General features: G+C 36.0%; 1 protein-coding gene and 1 pseudogene across 6 annotated transcripts in view; one reads left to right on the top strand and one right to left on the bottom strand.

Moving 5' to 3' along the window:
• Positions 1-18,954, top strand: part of PAN3 (poly(A) specific ribonuclease subunit PAN3) — a 120,354-nt gene that overhangs the window by 19,271 nt on the left and 82,129 nt on the right. For all 6 annotated transcript variants that reach the window (XR_005725615.1, XR_005725614.1, XM_040266734.1 and 3 more), the window contains exon 4: positions 395-465. Coding sequence is in view for 4 of the 6 variants with exons in the window: in XM_040266734.1 (XP_040122668.1) it covers positions 395-465 (71 nt within the window). In the remaining 2 variants the exon portion in view is untranslated. The remainder of the gene's footprint in view (positions 1-394; positions 466-18,954) is intronic.
• LOC120882916 lies at positions 14,259-18,059 on the bottom strand (annotated as a pseudogene).

Raw genomic sequence — 18,954 nt, 5'->3', positions numbered from 1 at the left:
TCCCTCACCCCCTCCCCCTTTTATATTTCTTATGACTTGGTCTCAAGAACACAGACTACAGGTAGACTTCCTTAATAAACACATTTCTAGTAACATGGTTAAGATTACTTTTTTTTTTCTATTTTATTTTTCTTTTAGTTCTGAGCAAATAGATACATCCTTATCTGTATAGTTGCTGAATAAATGTGCACTGAATATTGGCTGAATGAAGTATCCTCCAGTTTGTGTTTCCTTCCCTCAGAAAATATTTGAACATCCTCTGTGTGTGAGCATTGAGTTTGATATTGTGGAATATGATTTTTATTATTATTTATAAGCATTTGGGTTAAACGTCTATTAGATTTGTAGGTGTCCTGAGTTGCCTTTGTGGAAACTTATGTAACTTACCTTCCAGATCCTCTAACTTCACCTGCTTCATCCTTGTTTAATGACTTTGGTGCCCTCAACATCTCTCAGAGAAGAAAGGTAGGTGCAATGGACACTTACATGAAATTAAATGGAACATAGGGGTGACACTGGGGGTGTTGCCGACATAATGGTCAGTGTTCTCTTAAGTGAGAGAGGACTGGAATGTTCTTCTTGGCTTTTGTTAACCTTTTCCCTTGTTGTGTATCTCTTAAAGTAGAATTTTGTTTGCTTTCTGTGTATGATATAGAGACTTTCTATGTGAAGGAATGAAATTCTTCTGCTTATTTTTGCTCATTAAAAAAAAAATTTAATGCATTCTTTTTGTAAGATAAACATTTAATGTTGTAGTTGCTGTTCTGTGACCCATTGTAGACATGTTAATCATCTTTTTTTTTTTTTAATTTTCTGACTGCTTTGTCTAAGTTTCAAAGAGTTCTCCCCTAATCTAAATTTCTCATTAAAAGGCACACTTAATCTTTAGCTTTTCATAATTGGCCCAATTGTTTAAAAACAATTTAAAATCTCTTCATATTACAAATTTAATTTTATTTGAAATTGAGGTTGAATAGATTTTGAAGTACCTCTAGTAGTTTATTATGGTTTGATGCCTTTGAGTCTTAATAAGAATCATCATGTTAATAGTAATAATAGCCTAGAGGAGGTGGTGCTTTTGGTTCAGGATAGCAGCTGAATATTCAGGAGATTGCAAATTTTGGGGGAAATTACTATGAAATTACAACTAATTCGGTTTCCTAAATAATGGGAGAGAGATTAAAAAAAGAATGTTAATTTTAGAAAACTGGTATAAGCTTAAGGTGCTTTTTAGGAAGTATCTGTTTAGAAGGTAGAATTAAGTAAATTTCAAGAAGACTAGGTAAATTCAATGAATTTCAAGAAAATGTTCTCTAGACCAAAAAAATATGGGGTCAGGTGTAAATTACATCAGTATCCTCATGTACCTACTATTAGCTCCATTTTGAAACAGGTGAGAATAAGTATGTAATTACAACATGCTTTTAAGAAACACTGGACACGAGCAGACTCATTGGTGATGGTGAGAAGTGACAGTAGACAAAGCCTGTCACTGTAGCAGGAGATAGGAACGGGCTAGGTAGCAGGTACAACCTAGACGTCAAGTTACCTGGAGCTTCTTAGTGTTGGGAAAATTAAAAAGCCCCTAAGTTTTAAGAGTCACCCCAGTGGCCTTTTTACATTTTTTAAAATAATAAAACTGTGGTGAGTGGCATTTCCAATGGATGAGTAAAAAGTAAAAGTAGAATGGCAAAGAACTCCTTAAGTGTTCCTAATACGAGGGTTTGGTGGACTGCATCTTAAAGCTGAAATACATGATTTAGAGCTGCTGACATTAATTCTTGAGAAAAGCAGTAAAAATCCCTGGAGATTGGAAAAAAGGAGATTATAATAATCATTCTCCTAAAATTTATTTTAGTAAAGGGAAATAATGCAAGGAAATGTTACTAGAGAGGTGAACTCTGTATGTGGAGAGATATTAAAATGTATCCAGATGGAAGCAGATTAGTATAGTGAAGGGACCGTTGGTTGTAATTTTTGAGATCCTGAATCTCTAGCTTTGTGACCTTGGGCCAGCTCCCTAGGCTATAATATTCACATCTGTGAAATGATGAGCATGGCCTGAATAATTGCTGTGGTGTCTTCCATGTCTAAGGTTCAATGACTGGGTGAACTGAAAGGACCTACGTGTCAACATCTACTTAGAAACTCAGGATTCATATGTTATACCTTTGAAGGAACGTATTTTCTTGCCATTTACATTTGAAATAATATGTAGAGACATAGAGGTTTGTTTATTTTTTTTCCCCAGTAGTGGGCTATATACTTAGCATTCTATGGGTACAGATTGCATATGTTTTTAAATTGTTAATAGTTGAGAAGGCTTAAAATTCCTTTGTATTAGAAAAACTATTGGTATGAGAGTATTGCATGCTGTGAAGTAAAGGCACATGGAGACTGTCTGTTCTTTTGTTGTAGTAATTTATAATGTCTGTTTAATGACATAATTTAGGGAAAGTAACTCACATTTATGTAAATATTTAATCATAATTCCAGGTGATCTAAGCAGGCTATCATGATTACTCAGTGACATTTTATTTCATAATGAGATTAGAAAACAGGTGTTTGGGCCATACTTACTACTATTTCATAGTTAGATAAATACTTTCCTGAAAATTTCAGTTGGGCCAATCCCTGGGCTGCAAATGCTGCTTTTTGCCTCTGGAATATGTGAATTATTTGGATCAGGTCAGTCAGATATTTTTATTGTGAGCAGTCTTACTGTGGGCTAGGTGGAACATATAAGAAGAATCAACTGCTGTTTTTTTCTGCTTTCCTCAAATCTAATTCAAGAGGCAGTGCATGAATCTACTAAAGAAAATTTACAAAGCGGTGTATTTTTACAGTGCAAATTTAAATGTGTGGTGATTATAGCAGAGATTTCTCTAGATCCAGAAGAGTTTGTGGAGAAAAGATGTTTCAGTTGTGGTTTTTGAAGATGAAGAATATGGAGATGCAAAGATGCTAAGCAGAAGGTATCGTTTGATTGCAAGTAGACAGTATTTTCAGGAAATTTAAAAATTCTCTATCACAGGTGAACTAAGAGACTATGGCTGAGGGCCTTGTATCTGTAAGGACTTGTTGAAGTAAAATATGTGCTGTGAAAAAGCAGTACAGAGAGATTCATAGCTGGGTGAACCTTTGTTTGGGTGGTTTATTGTTGTTAGATACATGAAGAAGAGCTGTATACCAAGAATATATGCCTTAGGGCACTGCTGCTTATGGTGTATCATGTGACCACAGCTAGGAAGATAAGTTAAAACGTTGAAAGTAAATGTTTAGAAACTTCTGTAACAGTTTGATAATACCACAACATCCAAATATGTCATCATTTTCTAATAGTTTACTTGTATTTTATGAATAATGTATAGGACCATGATGCATAGGAAATTTTTAAAAAACATGATCCTTCACAACTGATATTTGAGAAGCACTGATTTTTAAAAAAATTTTCTACATTATGAACATATAAATAGGAAAAGTACCATTATTTGAAAATGTATACAGTTATTATTGGCCAGGAGTGATGGCAGAAGAAATTGAATTATGGGTGTGTGCTCAGTGGGAGAGATAAGCCCCCCAAAACACTGGAGCTGGAATTTTGTTGAAAATGGGAGGTAATATATTAGACATCAGTGCATGAGGAAACCGTAACAACAAGGTGGATAGATCAAGCTGAGAACTGGTATGATAGAAAAGGACCTGAGAGCCACTGTGAATCACAAATGTGATCTGGACAGCAGTAAAATTTTATGTTAGAAATCCTCAGGGACAGTCTCTTTAAAATAAAGTTTGATGTAAAGAATACAGATACTTGTAAATGACGTGATGACATCTGCTAACTATTCTTGCTAAGCTGTGTGACCACCGATGCTTGAGATACAAGTTCCTGCAGAATTTGTGTCTGGCAATTTTGGCTTCCCGCTGTATAACACCCATGGTACTTTGCCCTCTTTTTTAGTCATCTAGTCATTTTTGTATTTAGCTTTCTTCCCTTCCCAACTTAAAGCAGAAAGGCTCTGGTGCTTGTCATTTACATTTATTTTGTTTTAATTGTACTTCAGTGCGACATTTCAGTCAATGTGCAGCTTTTACCTGGGTGTTTGTATTTTATCGAAGTTTCTAGTAGTGGGATAACAGTTTCACTTTTGTAGGTTTTTTAGGTTTTAATACCAAGTTAAATTCTGTGGGATTAGAGGACAGAGACTTGTGAATATCATGTTTATTTCTTCTGTTCCTGATTGTAAAGCTCTTTGTTAGGATGAGGGAGGCAGGATCGGGGGAGGCCTGCGTATCTTATCTGCTCCTGGCATTTGTGAGGAGACGAGACTGGGGTTGGCCTATCTCCGGGTGATTCCCCCAATCTCAGAGTGGAGCCTCCTCCCCACTGTTCTCAATTTCAAAAGCATCTTTCCCTCTCTCCATCATCTCTGTTACAAAGTTTTCTGAGATGTATATTTTGTGATTTCTGATTACTTTGACGTTTAAAAGTTTTTGTGTACATTTCTGTTCTAATATTCTTCAAAAGGTGACTTTTATGTTGCATACTTTTACATAGGGAACTGAGCAGGACTAGCAAACTGGCAAGAGCTAAAATGAATTTGGAGAAGTCTATAGCATTGTGGCATAGACAATCTGGGATATAAATCCTTCCTTAATCCTTCAGGTGGTTAGACTCATTGAACAGAAACCAAGTATTGATCTTGGGCGGGGTGGGGTAGGGGGGAAGATGAGATAATGGAGAAGACATCGAAAAAATAAATCTTAATGGGTATCACAATACAAAGTGTCACCTGTGAAACCATTTCTAAACATTTAATATATTCTCAGATGTTGTTTTACTTAGTATTCGATTTCCAGGTGAGCCACATCGGGATCTTTTCCCCATGAGTGTTGTACAGGAATGTTCCTACGGAAAATTGTGTCCAGAATTCCAAACTAACCCTCTCTGAGCTCTTCTGTTACGGAGTCGGCTGATCCTCTGTTCACCTCCTCTTGCTATGCTGTGGAAATGTGCTCAAGTTTTAGACTTAGGGATATGTATGGTATACTTGTTGGAGTTCAGAGGAGCATCCTGTTTGTAGCTTGCTCAGAGCTCATGGTGAGTTTTTATTTCTCTCTAAGAGCAAACTGTTAGGAATAGTAATAACTCAATAGCGTTGAACAATGGTCAAGGTTTAATTGAAGTTGTATGCTAGGCAGTTTGAATTGAATCCCCTAATCTACACTGATTGGGTCTTGAAGCTTACTTAAACCTTTTTGTGTCTTCATTTGCAAAATGAGAAAAATATTATACTTAATACCTGGTTTGTCAAGTTGTTATGAGGACTAAATGAGAAATGCCCCATAAACGGTAGCTATTATTGGTAAAGTATAATGTTAGCCAAACCTTCCTAGTCTTGTTTGGGAATTGTTTCCTGTTGTTAAATGAGTGAATATCTGTCGCTGCTCACGCTAGATCAGACTGTGTTAGTTACCCTTTGGAAAGGCCTTCTCTTATAGTTGCTCTGAGAACGTTCATCTTTTCTTTGAAATATTCAGATCCCTCCTCCTCTAACATTTGAATTTTTGACTCCTCCTCACATAACTGTTAGCTTCTCAAACATATCTGTCAAATTTGGTGAAAGTACATCTGGGATGTTCTCAGTGATGCCTTGGTAGACAGAAACTTGATTTTGTTTATGTTGACAGTGGTTTTTTGTATATGTTTCAGGTAATATGGTAATTCTTTTATAAAATTAAATGTTTTATAATTTCATTATCTCATTTAGTCACGCCAACAGTTCTTTGAGAGACATTGTTTTTTCCATTTCACAGATTAGAAAATGGGAGATTAAGAGAAATCAAGTAATTTACTTGGACTACTATAGATAATATTTAGTTACATTCAGAGAAAAACAAAAACCTCTTTAGGGCAAAATAAGCACTGAAATAATAAGGTGAAAATAATAAGGTGAAATAAGGTGAAAAATGAAGGAGTAGTGGAGAGAGAGACTACTGGTAACATGCAGAGGAGGAGATTATAACATTGATTGACCTATGCCTATCTATTTTTTGATTTATGTGATTATCTCAGTGTAAGTGTTTTACACAGTGTAAATTTCTAGGGAATAATACAAAATCAAGCTTTTAATAATTGATAGATAACTTTTCAGAAATGCTGCACAAATTTGTATTTCTACTCATGGGTGCTGATTTTTCAGTAGCCTTGAAAACAGATGTAGAAATCTTTCATTGTCATTTTATAGTCAAAAGCCCCTCACTGTTAACATTTGATTACAGGTCCTGTTGAGCTTCTCCTTTATGCTTTTTGACCTTGGATTTTTTGTGTGTGTGTCCTTTGCTCATTTTGGACTCCCCCGGTGGCTCAGACAGTAAAGAGTCTGCCTTCAATGTGGTAGACCCGGGTTCAGTCCCTGGGTCGGGAAGATCTCCTGGAGAAGGAAATGGCAACCAACTCCAGTATTCTTACATGGAAAATCTCATGGACGGAAGAGCCTGGTAGGCTACAGTCCATGGGGTTGCAAAGAGCTGGACACGACTGAGCGACTTCACTTTCACTTTTTATTTTCAACTTGCTCATTTTTCTGTTGGGCTATCCATCTTAAATTTGTTGTAAACTCTTTGTTTATTAGATACTTAAGCATTTATGCTCTTAGTTCTGAAATGTCATACTTAATGTTATTAAGTACATTAAAAAAGGACGAAACATTAAGCTCATTTTTGTTAAAATAACATGGTAATTCCCTGTCTGGTGAATATTGAAAGGATTGTCATTGTTTTAATGGAATGTGAATCCACTAACATTTTAATTGCTAAAGACCTATAGTATTCAGCTTCCCTTAGCAAACAGTTATGTTTTCTCTCTTATCTGCATATGAATCCTCAGACTTATATGTGCCATTCATCCTATTGTTTAACCCCAGTCTATTCTTAATGACTCAACTTTGAGTTAACTTTCTTTCCCTCATAAATCAAGAGTCATCAAGGATAAAGTTCCAGAATTGTGTTTATTAGATAGAAGTGTGCCTTGGATAGAGCAGAGTAAATTGGTTGTAACAAGCTAGGAGTTCAGCCATATATTTTCTGAACTTTAATTGATGCTTCTGTACAGTGACAGCTTGCTTTTGTTAAGAGTTTTCAAAATTGATGATTTCAAGGGAATTTTGTTCTATTGATATTTTAAAAAATCTTATATGAGTTTTTGTTTTGGAGGCTTTTTAAAGATGTGTCTGGTTGGTTGGTGTTTATCTCACTACTGTATTTAAACACGTGAACTGAAGCAGCATGGCTTTTGTATGCAGTATTTAATGCTGTTGTTGCTGCTCAGGTGCTAAGTTGTGTCCAACTCTTTGCGACACCATGGACTGCAGGCTTCCCTGTCCTTCACCATCTCCTGGAGTTTGCTCAAACTCATGTCCAATGCTTTTGATGATAATCATTATTTACCTTTAGCTTTTGAGATTTTGAGTTGATTCTTACCTAATAATGACAATTTAGTAAAACCATGCTGCATTTGCCACTGCATTTGGAAACTAGTGGATCATTCTGAGATATTCTAGTTGGCTTCTTGACACTCTACTTTGGGCATTGTATTTATGAAGCATTGTAGCTGATGCTAAGAGTTTGGCACTACTGATAGTTCATCCCTGTTTTCTTAGGAAGTAGGGGTCAGGAATAAATGAGTAAAGGTCAGTTTAGAATTCTCAACATGCTCATTCTCACAAACATGCTAGCCTAATTTTAAAGCTGAATTTAACCAAAACTATGTAAGTTTTCCCAACTCAAGATTTGTTTTCCTTGCGTTTTGAAAGTGGGGAGGGTAGAATGGCTTAATGAAGTCTCTGCAGCTATTGTTTCTCATTCATCCCATCCATGCCAATTAGATTCAAAGAAAGATTAATTTAGGAATTTGGTCATTTTAGGAGTAGCTAGAATAATGTTAATATTGTAATGTTAACATTATGTTATAATGTTAAATAATATTATAGAATGTAGAATAAGTTTTTTTGGATTGAGGCAGAATACCATAGTTGAGTACAAGCTCTGCAGCTCGGCCTTAGGACCTTATGTTAGTTTTGAGATTACAGGCAAATTATTTTAATCTCTTCTAAGCCCTCCTTCTCATCTCTAAAGTTGGTATTATAATAGTGCCTATCTCACAGAATTTTGAATATTACATAATATTAATGCTATGAAGTGCTTACCATAGTGCATTGTGCTTGTCAGATGGTGGTTGTTTTAGTCTTATGCTGCTTACAGTCTTGCAGTTTAGAAACATCTGTTTATCTGTTTCTCAGTGTTGGATTACTTTTGATTAACCACTACTTAAAGTTCAGTCATGGTAAAGGGCCTTGGTGAAGATGTTCTGCTTCATTTCAAGATTGAGTTTAATAAGGGGACACATAAATCAAAAGGGAACCTTTTGCTGATAAGCAAATAGGCATTTTAGCATGATGATTGCTTTTGATAAGAGACTAACGTTCATATAAAAATTTTTATGGTCATTACAGGTGATAGTTTATTGTAGAAATAACTTATGATTTAAAACAATATTACACTTAAAAATTTTAACAACATTGGCATGGTATTTTATTTCTCTACATCTTGTTTTTTGGTTCTATTCTAAAGCAAAAGAATAAAAGAAGTTGTAGTTTGGTGTTCCAGATCTTTAGAAATTGAATGTGGTCTTAACAGACTGATCTCATTTTTGGTGGCATAAAACTACATTGTAACATTGAATTTTAAAAACAGAAGTAATGACTGCTTTTAGGCTTTCTTAAATTTAGGTAAAAAATAATATTTCAGACTTCTTCTCCCAAGATCTTACTCAGTAGTGCTTAAAAAATATGTTTCCGTGTGTCAGTGTAACTCCTGATGTGCTACATTTGATATGATTTGGATTACTTTTTACCTAGCAGTGTCCTCTGTTTTCATCTTCTTAACCTGTGTATGATTTCTGTATTGACTGCACAAGTTAAAAGGTCTTTTTCATTTACAGGTGTTTACCTGCCCATGAGTCTTTAATAATGACTGACTGTTTTGAAAAACACATAGACCCACTTCCTTAGACCTAGTCACTATCCCATCCTATAACTGGCTTTATTTAAACAATGAAAACGGAAGGGACCTAATATATTTCTGTGAAAAGCCTACAGTTACTGATAATGAATGGCAGGACAAAATGCAACATGATCTTTGAGGTTGACTTGGTTTTGCTTTTGATTTTAAATCTTTTACTCATGGAGAAAATTGATTTAAGTCCAATTTATAATCATTTATAGTTTTAGCTTTACTGTTCTAAGTTAATTAGGGGTAGAAGCCTTTAAAGTCCAGGTGTGTTAACACACCTGATTAATAAGTAGAAGTAGCTCTCTTTGTCTATATGGAAATTAGCTAATTTTAAATATTCAAATGGTTTTAATCAGTTAGTCTATTTTTTCCCAGTGGGTTTAGATTAACTACTGATGGTTAATGTAAATATAGTTATATATTTAGTTCTCATAATAACAAATACGCTAAGCCACCAGGATATTTAATTAATTGAGGGAAGACCTTTGTAGAGAGGTTTTTTTTTTTTTCCCTTCAATAACTTTATTCTTTATAAAGCATGTAAATAAATAAAACTGTTCAACTTCTACAGAATTACCACATTTAAGAAGAAGGTCTATTGCTATCACCATTCTAGACTATGGGAATTCGTTCCATTCCTTCATCTTCCATTTGTAGTGGCAGAATGGAAACTGAACTGAAATTAAGTTGGTTTGTGACATGACTGCAAGGGATAGACACATAAAGATACAAACACAGACACTTCCAAACATGGAATGCAGGGCCACCAGAAAAGTGTCAGAGCAGTCTACTGAGTCCTGCACTCAGGCACGTCTTTTCCTGACGACATGTGCCAAGGCCCTGGCTGGGGATCCACGGTCTCTGCTTCAGAAATTTGTTCTTTTGTACAGAGGCCTAAACCTGAATTATCAAAATAGCGAACTGGAGGAGGTACTGGCAAAGACTTTGCATGTGTTAGTTGCTTAGTCATGTTTGACTCTTTGTGACCCCAAGGACTGTAGCCTACCAGGCTCCTCTGTCCATAGGATTCTCCAGGCAAGAATACTGGAGTGTGTTGCCATTTCCTTCTCCAGGCAAAGACATTGATCGGTTATCAAAAAACCAATATTTCGGTGACTCCTTTGGTACAGGATCTTGGACATTCAGTTCCTTGCATTGAGAAGATATACGGTGTCTCTTTTTAGAGAGTGTCCCAGTCACTTTAGGAGACTTTGGAGAATTCTCACAAGTTACTTGTGAACCTCTCTCTTAACTGCTCTCCTTCCATGTCTTGACCTCACTTAACAATTCATTCTTTTGCTTTACTAGCTGTTCATTTTGCTGCTTTAACTTAGAAGCTTCCTTTTCTAGCTGTGTGTATTCACTTTTCAGAATAAGAGCTTTAGTGCTTTGTACAATGCCACTGCCACCTCCACAGGTTAAGGGTTTATTTGAAGGCTGAGTATCAGTATGTTCTGATACCACTGAGGTATCTTGGGCCTGTTGATGTCTTCTAAGATTTTCTCTCCATAGCCTTGTAAGTTCTTTTTGATACTCTGCAGTGGCTTTTGTTGAAGCAATTTCCTTTTCAAACTCCTTGACATTGTTCATCTTCTCCAGGTCTATTTTCACCAGTTTCGTTTTGAGATCTTCAGTTTCTTCTTTATAAGGCTTAGCTCTTAAAGCAGCTTTGTCCTGAAGTACTTGGATCTTTTATTTGTTTTTTTCAAGGCATTCATTTGATTCATTAACTTGCCCTTGAAGTTTTGCTGTTATGTCATCAGTCATCTCTAGTTCTTTTTGCATCATCGTAATCTTGCCCTCTGTATGCAGAGCACTTTCTTTAGCTTCCTGGAGTGATGTTTCAGCTCTTGAATCTTCTCTGTGGCTTGCTGTGTAGCTGTTGATGTGACTTGTGGTTGCCTGTCTTGTGTACTAGGATTAACAAGGGCACCAGAGGTCAGGGAGAGCTTCAAAGTTTGGTAGCTTTTAAATAGTTTTTCATTGTTCTTTTTCATTGATTTCAGATCATGCTCCCATTCTTTGGCTACGGTAGCATTTCTTTCTTTAAACTCTGTTAATTCATTCATTATAGTAATTATTTTGTTATTCACTTGGCAAATACTATCATTTTCTTTCTGGATGACATTTTTAAACTTTTCTATATCAAAATGAGCATTTCAACCACTCTTCCAAAAACTGAGTCATTTCTTTTCTGTTACTTGCTGAAATTCAGTCTTTATGCTATGGAAATCACTTTCTGAGAAATCCTTGAGAATTTCTTCAATATGTGGATCCACACTCTGGCTCAGTTTGAGGTCCCTTTATTCTCCAGGTGATAACACCATAATCTTGTTGAAGGTGCTATATTTCCATTAGCAGTTCATTTTGCTTTTCCACTTCATCAGTAAAAGCCATTTCAAATTTATTGATGAATTCGTGTTTTTCTTCCTTTGTCCTTGCAACATAGTTTAGCACATACTGAAGCTTCATCACAACTCTATGAAATTCCGTGGAACACCTCTGGTTTGCAGTAACAAGTTTCTGGATTTGTTGGGTTTGTGGATATGGAAGTGAGAAGTTTGCTTTTACTCTAATTGAAAGCTCTTTTTGGGTTTCAGTTTCATTCTTTAAGTCAAGAGACAATCTTTTTAAACATTCATAGTGATTATCCATCTCTTGAGTATCTCTTCAGAAGCTCTTTTATCCTAAAGCACTTTTCTGTCAGGCTTCTTGTAAGGTGTTGGTTTCCATCACATAGTAACTTTTTTTTCATATTTTACCTCTTCGGGTTTTGTTGATCCTTTTTCTGTAATTCATCTTTTGATTTATTTAAATCCTTTTGAATATTTGAAATCTGAGATATTTTTCTGAAACTCTCTGTGAATTTATCAATAGTTTCTTGGTGTTCTTTCAAATGCATACGAAAAATTTTTAGTTTTTCATGTTTCCAGTTCTCTAACTATGGTTCCTTGCTGGTCTGCCTTGAGTAGGTCTTTCTCCAGTTTGAGAGTCTCTTCCACTGTCCTTCAGTTCAGTTCAGTTCAGTTCAGTCGCTCAGTCGTGTCCGACTCTTTGCAACCCCATGAATTGCAGCATGCCAGGCCTCCCTGTCTATCACCAACTCCTGGAGTTCACTCAAACTCACGTCCATCGAGTCCGTGATGCCATCTAGCCATCTCATCCTCTGTTGTCCCCTTCTCCTCCTGCCTCCAATCCCTCCCAGCCTCAGAGTCTTTTCCAATGAGTCAACTCTTTGCATGAGGTGCCCAAAGTACTGGAGTTTCAGCTAGATCTCCTTTAGAATGGACTGGTTGGACTTCCTTGCAGTCCAAGGGACTCTGATGAGTCTTCTCCAACACCACAGTTCAAAAGCATCAATTCTTTGGTGCTCAGCTTTTGTCACAGTCCAACTCTCACATCCATACATGACTACTGGAAAAACCATAGGCTTGACTAGACGGACCTTTGTTGGCAAAGTAATGTCTCTGCTTTTGAATATGCTATCTAGGTTGGTCATAACTTTCCTTCCAAGGAGTAAGTGTCTTTTAATTTCATGGCTGCATCACCATCTGCAGTGATTTTGGAGCCCCCCAAAATAAAGTCTGACAGTGTTTCCACTGTTTTCCCATCTATTTCCCATGAAGTGATGGGACCAGATGCCATGATCTTTGTTTTCTGAATGTTGAGCTTTAAGCCAAGTTTTTTGCTCTCCTCTTTCACTTTCATCAAGAGGCTTTTTAGCTCCTCTTCACTTTCTGCCATAAGGCTGGTGTCATCTGCATATCTGAGGTTATTGATATTTCTTCCGGCAATCTTGATTCCAGCTTGTGCTTCTTCCAGCCCAGCGTTTCTCATGATGTGCTCTGCATAGAAGTTAAATAAGCAGGGTGACAATATACAGCGTTGACGAACTCCTTTTCCTATTTGGAACCAGTCTGTTGTTCCATGTCCAGTTCTAACTGTTGCTTACTGACCTGCATATAGAGGTCATCTCTTTCTTTCATTACAGATTTCATTTCTTCAAGGTTTTCTTGAAGCTTCAGAGCCAAATGTAAGCTCTCCATTTCTATTGTATTCATGGTTAAGCTCTGGGCTGTGAATTCTTTCTTCAGTTGCTCAGTGTCAACAGTTTTTCCTGTGTTTCACTAATTTCTTCTTTTAACTTAAGAAGTCGCTGTTGGTTTGCTTTCAGTTCTTGGACCATCTCTTGTATTTGAGTTTTCTAAATCCACTTGCATATTTGATATTTCTTCTGTCTTCTCAGAGACAATCCCTCTGAGTTTATCAATAATTTCCTGGTGCTCCTTCAGATGCACCTGAGCTATTTTTAGTTCCTCTTGTTTTTCCAGGTCTTTAGCTTTTGTTTCTCTCAAGCTTTCCCTGAGTTGATCTCACTCCATTTTGAGGGTTCCCTCCATTCTTCTTAGACCATCTCTTTCCTTAGTAACAGATTTTATTTCTCCAACATTTTCATGAAGTTTCTGAGTCAACCTTAACTTCTCTGTTTTGGTGCTTTCCAGGACTGAATTCTGGGTCTCTAATTGCTTATTCAGTTGCTCTGTTTGATACATATTGTCCCTGAGATCATTTTTTACCTTAAGAAATTGATGTTCTTTCTCCTGAAGTTCTTGAATCTGTGCTTTTAAGGCAGTATTTGTGTTTTCTAAATTCATTTGGTTATTTGATATATCATCTATCTTCTCTGAAACAATTTCTCTGAGTTTATCTATAGTTTCTTGGTGCTCTTTCAGATTTGTTTGGGCAATTCTTAGTTCCTCTCATCTTTCCAAGTCTCTACTTGTTGTTTCTCTTAGGTTTTCCTTGAGCTGCTCTATCTCTACTTTGAGAGTCTCCTCTGTATTCCTAAGGTCATCTCTTTCTTTTGTAACATATCTTATTTCTGTAAGATTTTCATGGAGTCTCTGAGTTAACTTTATGTTTTCCCATTCTGTATTTTGTAGAGTTGACTTTTGGGCCTCAAGTTGCTTCTTCAAGTTTTCCATTTCACATATTTTTTCCCGAGTCTCACTGGCATCTTTCATCTCAAGACATTGATGTTCTTCTTCCTGAAATTCTTGAATCTTTGCCTGTAAGTCAGCATCTGAATTTCCTAAGACTCTCTGGATATTTGTTCCTTGATCTGTCTTCTCTGAACTATTCCTTGCATTAATGGTTTCTTGGTACTCCTTCAGAAGCAAGCTTTGAGCTGTTCCTTTAACTGTTCCAGTTCACTCCTTTTTTCCAGAATCTCACTGATTTCGTTGATGGTAATAAACTGTTTCTCATAAAGCTCTTGCATCTTTTTCTGTAATTCATCATTTGCTGTTTTTAATTTCTGTTGAATGCGTGATATTTTACTTTCTCTTTCTGATAGATCCACTCTCAGTTTACCAGTAATTTCCTCTTGTTCTTTCAGGTGACAGTGAGCAACTCGTTCCTCTTCGGTTTCTAGTTATTAGCTGCAGTTTCTCTTGGAGTTGGTTCTTTTCAGATTGAAGAAACTCTTGTAGCCTCTGCAGGTCAGTTCTCTACTTAGCCACAGTTTTCACTTCATCTTGACTTTCTTCAAGTCTTTCAGACAATTCGAACTTTTCCATTTCTAGCTTTAGTAGTGCTGAGTCTTTGACTTTGAATTGCTCCTTCAATTGCTCCATCTCATTCATTATTTTCTTAGTCTCACTGTCTTTTTCTTTCATATTGAAGGACTGTTCTTGTTTGTCTTGAGATGCTTGGATCTTTTCCTTTAGCTTTTCTTGAACTTCTGCTAGTTTTTCACAGGTCCTAGAAAGCTCTTCTTTCTTAATGGTATGGTTGTTTTCTTGTGCAGCAATATCCTGTTGTTTTTTTAAGTTTGTTTCCAAGAATTCTTAATTCTTCCTGGTTTTCAATGGTCATTTCAACGTTTTCTCTTAGGTCAAGTCTTCAGTTTTTCCTTTTCTGCTGTAATACTCTCTAACATTTGTTGCAGTTCATCTTTCTCTGTTGCTCAGTTAGCTCATTATCCTCAGCATCTACAATCAGAGCTTAGGTGTTTTTTGGTTTCCAGATTTTGGCTTTTATCTGTGCCAACCATCTTTTACTGAAATTCATTCCTAGTTTCTCCTAAGTTTTCCTCTATATGCAAATTCTTGCAAGTTTCCTCAGAAATTTTCATTTTTAGAATGTTGTTTCTTGGTATTGTTTTGAAGACTCAGGAGCATTTTGTAGTTGTTCCTGGGTGTCTGTATTCATGTTTATAGTATCCTGAATGTCATTTTTGAGTTGGTCCCTCTCAATTTGTAGGCTCTCTTGGAGTTATTTTTGATCATCTTTTTCTTGGGTTAAGGTTTTTACTTCTCCTAAGGTTTGTTGAAGTTTCTTGGTGTTTTCTCCTTTTCTACAGTGTGCAGCCTAGAATCTCTACTTTCTAATTGTTCCTTCAGGTCTTCCACTTCTTTTGATCTTTCTTGATTCTCAGTTGTTTTTTGCTAAAGTTCTTGGGTTTTGTGAGAGAGCTCTGTTTTCAAAGCCTCCAAATCTAAACCAAGTTCTTGAGCTTCTTTAAAGAGATTTCCTATTTTTGATTCAGTTTTGCATTCTCTTCAAGGACATTCTCATTATACTTTTGCTCAGATTCAACAGTGCTTTCGCAACTCAACTGGGAAGTTAGTAGGTCATTTTTAGTGTTCCCAATTCCTTCAAGTAAACCTTGAATTCTACTTTCCTTATCAACTACTTCAGAAGACAATTTGTCTTTTTCTAATGTTACTATAGAGAGCTCTTCAGATTTATCATGTATTTCTTTCCTTAGCATTTTTATTTCTGAAGGTCAGGATTTCAGTTCTGACAGCAAATTAACTTCATTACGCAAAGCTTCATTTTCTTCGACTACTTTATTCAGTTCTTTCTGCAGATGGGTTATTTTTCTTTACAGTTCCATATTAGAGAGCAAATCTTTTGAACTTTGCCATCTATAAGGGAGGTGAGTTTTGTTATTTCACTGAAACCATGTATAAGGGAGGTAAGTTTTGTTATATCACTAAGAGAAGATTGTAATTCTTTCTCCAGATCAACTTGCATTTTCTTTTTCACCTCCAGCTGACTTTGATATAACTGCATATGATTTTCCATCTGCTTGCATGTACTTGAAAATTCTTTTATTTTCTCTTTCAGCTTTAGATTTTCACTTCTAAGGAAGGCTGATTCTCTTTTGGCATCAAGAGCTACAGTTGTGACATCAAGCAGAGTCTGTTTCATTTGTTTTAGATCTTCAGTGTTTTCCAATGAGTATGACAAGTCCATTTTCATACTTTCTGACTTCTGAGAGTCTTTGTATTCCTGTAGCATCTTAATCTGGTCTTCCTTTTCTCTAAGCAGCTCTACTTTTGAACTTAGTTCATTCTCTTGATCTTTCTCTGCTTTTCTTTCTAGAGATTCAAATTCATCCAAATCATTCTTTTCTCTTAATTTCAATTTCATTTCTTCATTTTCTCTTAATTGTTCATAGTCTAATACCAGGTCATCATAGTGAGCACAAAGTTAATTTACTTTAAGTTTTCTTGACTTAGTAGCTTTGTTGCTGGATTCCATTCTATCTCAGTTAATGTATTGAGTGTTACTGAAAATATCAGACTGAACAGAGAGATTCATCAGTTTCTTCTAAACTTACAGCAGCCTTATGTGTTTTTGTTGTTATGTTCATTGGCATATTAAATTTATTTATGTAGTTTGAGTCCTTCATTTTTAATTTTCCCAACGTACCAAGGGACTCTTTGGGTTTTTTTAGCCTTTAATTCTTGTGATACTAGGGAAGAAGAGGTCACCAGCATCCATGTTAGGTTTTGAATTTTCTCAGTTTGGACTTTGTGAAGTAGGTCTTTTTCTTCCAGGAGTTGGGCCAGTTGGTCTTTTTCCTTTGCCTGGGCTCGAGTCTCTAAAGAAACTTCCTCTAATTTGCTTTTTAAGATCCATTATTTCTTTTCTATATCTTTTCAGGAGAGCTTCATCACTTGATACCTTGTTAACATAAGGAGTATTCTTTATATATTTGGCAGTGCTGGCAAACTGGAGAGTAATAAGGGTTTCATCAGAAGACACCAGAGTAATCATGCAGATAACATGTGTTTTTGCATTTCCTCCCAAGGAATTCTGGAGAATTCGTGTTAATTTGCTATCTCGATAATTTATGAAACCATCAACTTGTCCATTGCTAAGTTTCTTGATCACTTGTCCCAAAATAAATAAGCTTTGATTTATATTATAGCCTTCCTTGAGTTGCAGACCTTCAGCACTTGTTTGAGCAGCCCTTTCAACTGCCTGCAAGATCAACCAAATTCAAATGGGACACTTTGACAGATCCTTCAAAATTAGAAGGTTCACCTTTCTCTCTACTTTCCAAAATCATCCTAAAAATGGTATGAGAACAGACTACTTCTTTGATTCAGTTTTGTAATTCCATAATGCCTGTTCTTTTCTCCTTTTGTGATCCACTTCAAAGCCATTTCTAATGTATAAACAACTTCTGTGAGGTCGGCCACATACACATTCCTGTTGAAGTCTTCCCAGATTATTAAAGGCTTCATTTTTTGAGTGTCACAACGTAAGTCTGTAATGGTTTCATTGTATATCTCCATGTAAGACACACGTAAGAGAAATTGCCTACAAGAAACTTCTTAATTTTCTGGAAGGTGTCATGAATTGCCCTGAGTGTTACTCCCAAATACTCTTGTGAACCCATCGTAGTATATGTTTTTCCTGAAGCAGTCTGCCCATAGGCAAATGTAGTACCATTTTAGCCTTGGATGGCAGAATGTATGATTAACACTACAATTTTCTTCATACACAATTTTAGTAGTTTCATTACTATGAAAGACACAATCAAAATTAAAGGATTTACTCCCATCAACTTGATAAATTATATTATTGTCAGTTTTCCAGTAAACTTGAGTATATTTTCCAAGCGCTGCTTCTCTGCTGTTGAGCAGTTGAACCTGCATGCAGACAGCTACGGCTCCTTCCTTAGCCATCCTGCCTGGTTGGATCCCAGGGAATAGAGAAGAGGTTTTAAAAGAGAAATGAAAGTTGGTTTTCAAGTAAATACACAGTAAATTCTAGACCAGAGGTTTTTGTTAGTGGACCTCAGACTCAGGAATGGCACGAGGTAGGTTGCTGAGTTGTTACTGCATGCAAAAGTCAATGAGCTAATAGTTCCTTAAATATTGTCTGAAGGGAGATAATATTTCATACATGTGTACTACTGTTTTCCAAGTACGTGAACATGTTCTGAGTAATAAAATGTAAATTGTTGAAAAGGGTCATTCATCATAACTTTAGGTAAATCATCCTTCATTGTTTCCGAGTATAAATAGTGAAAGCACAGTAATTCTGTTTGGGGATTCTTAAAATTCAGGGCATTGGAAACTTTGTCCTAGGATAGCATTGATTTCTCTCATTTATTATTATTTAATTTGTTTCTCTAGCAATTAGATGGTGATATATAGTATAGATTATGATATATAATAACAATACCTGTAAAGTGTCATAGAAATGATGCTGTTTTGCAGTTTTACCTAAAGAATTGTGCTTTGAAAATTGGTCTGTAAACACATTTTCTATACAAGCAGCGGTATTTATAGATTTTTCTTTTGCTAGACTATAAAATTTTTAGGGGGGCGGTTAAGAGATCTTATCATTGCGTTTCTAGGGAGGGCAAAAATATTTATGCTGCAGTGTTAAGTGAATGAATGAAAAAAAGGTGTGTGTGCATTTAAGTTTTTGAAATAAAACAGTTCTAAAAATTAGCTTTTATTGTTGTTTCTTTTTATGTAGTCTGGAGACTTTTTTATTAGGAATGAGAGTGGACTTCCCTTAGTCCTAAACCACTGGACCAGGACCAGAAGCTTTGAAGGGCCAGGGCTTTGT

This window comes from Oryx dammah, unplaced genomic scaffold (assembly GCF_014754425.2).
Source record: "Oryx dammah isolate SB20612 unplaced genomic scaffold, SCBI_Odam_1.1 HiC_scaffold_24, whole genome shotgun sequence".
NCBI classification, from domain to species: domain Eukaryota; kingdom Metazoa; phylum Chordata; class Mammalia; order Artiodactyla; family Bovidae; genus Oryx; species Oryx dammah.
The sequence above is the reverse complement of the archived record's forward strand: the minus strand, read 5'-3'. Positions and strand labels throughout refer to the sequence as shown.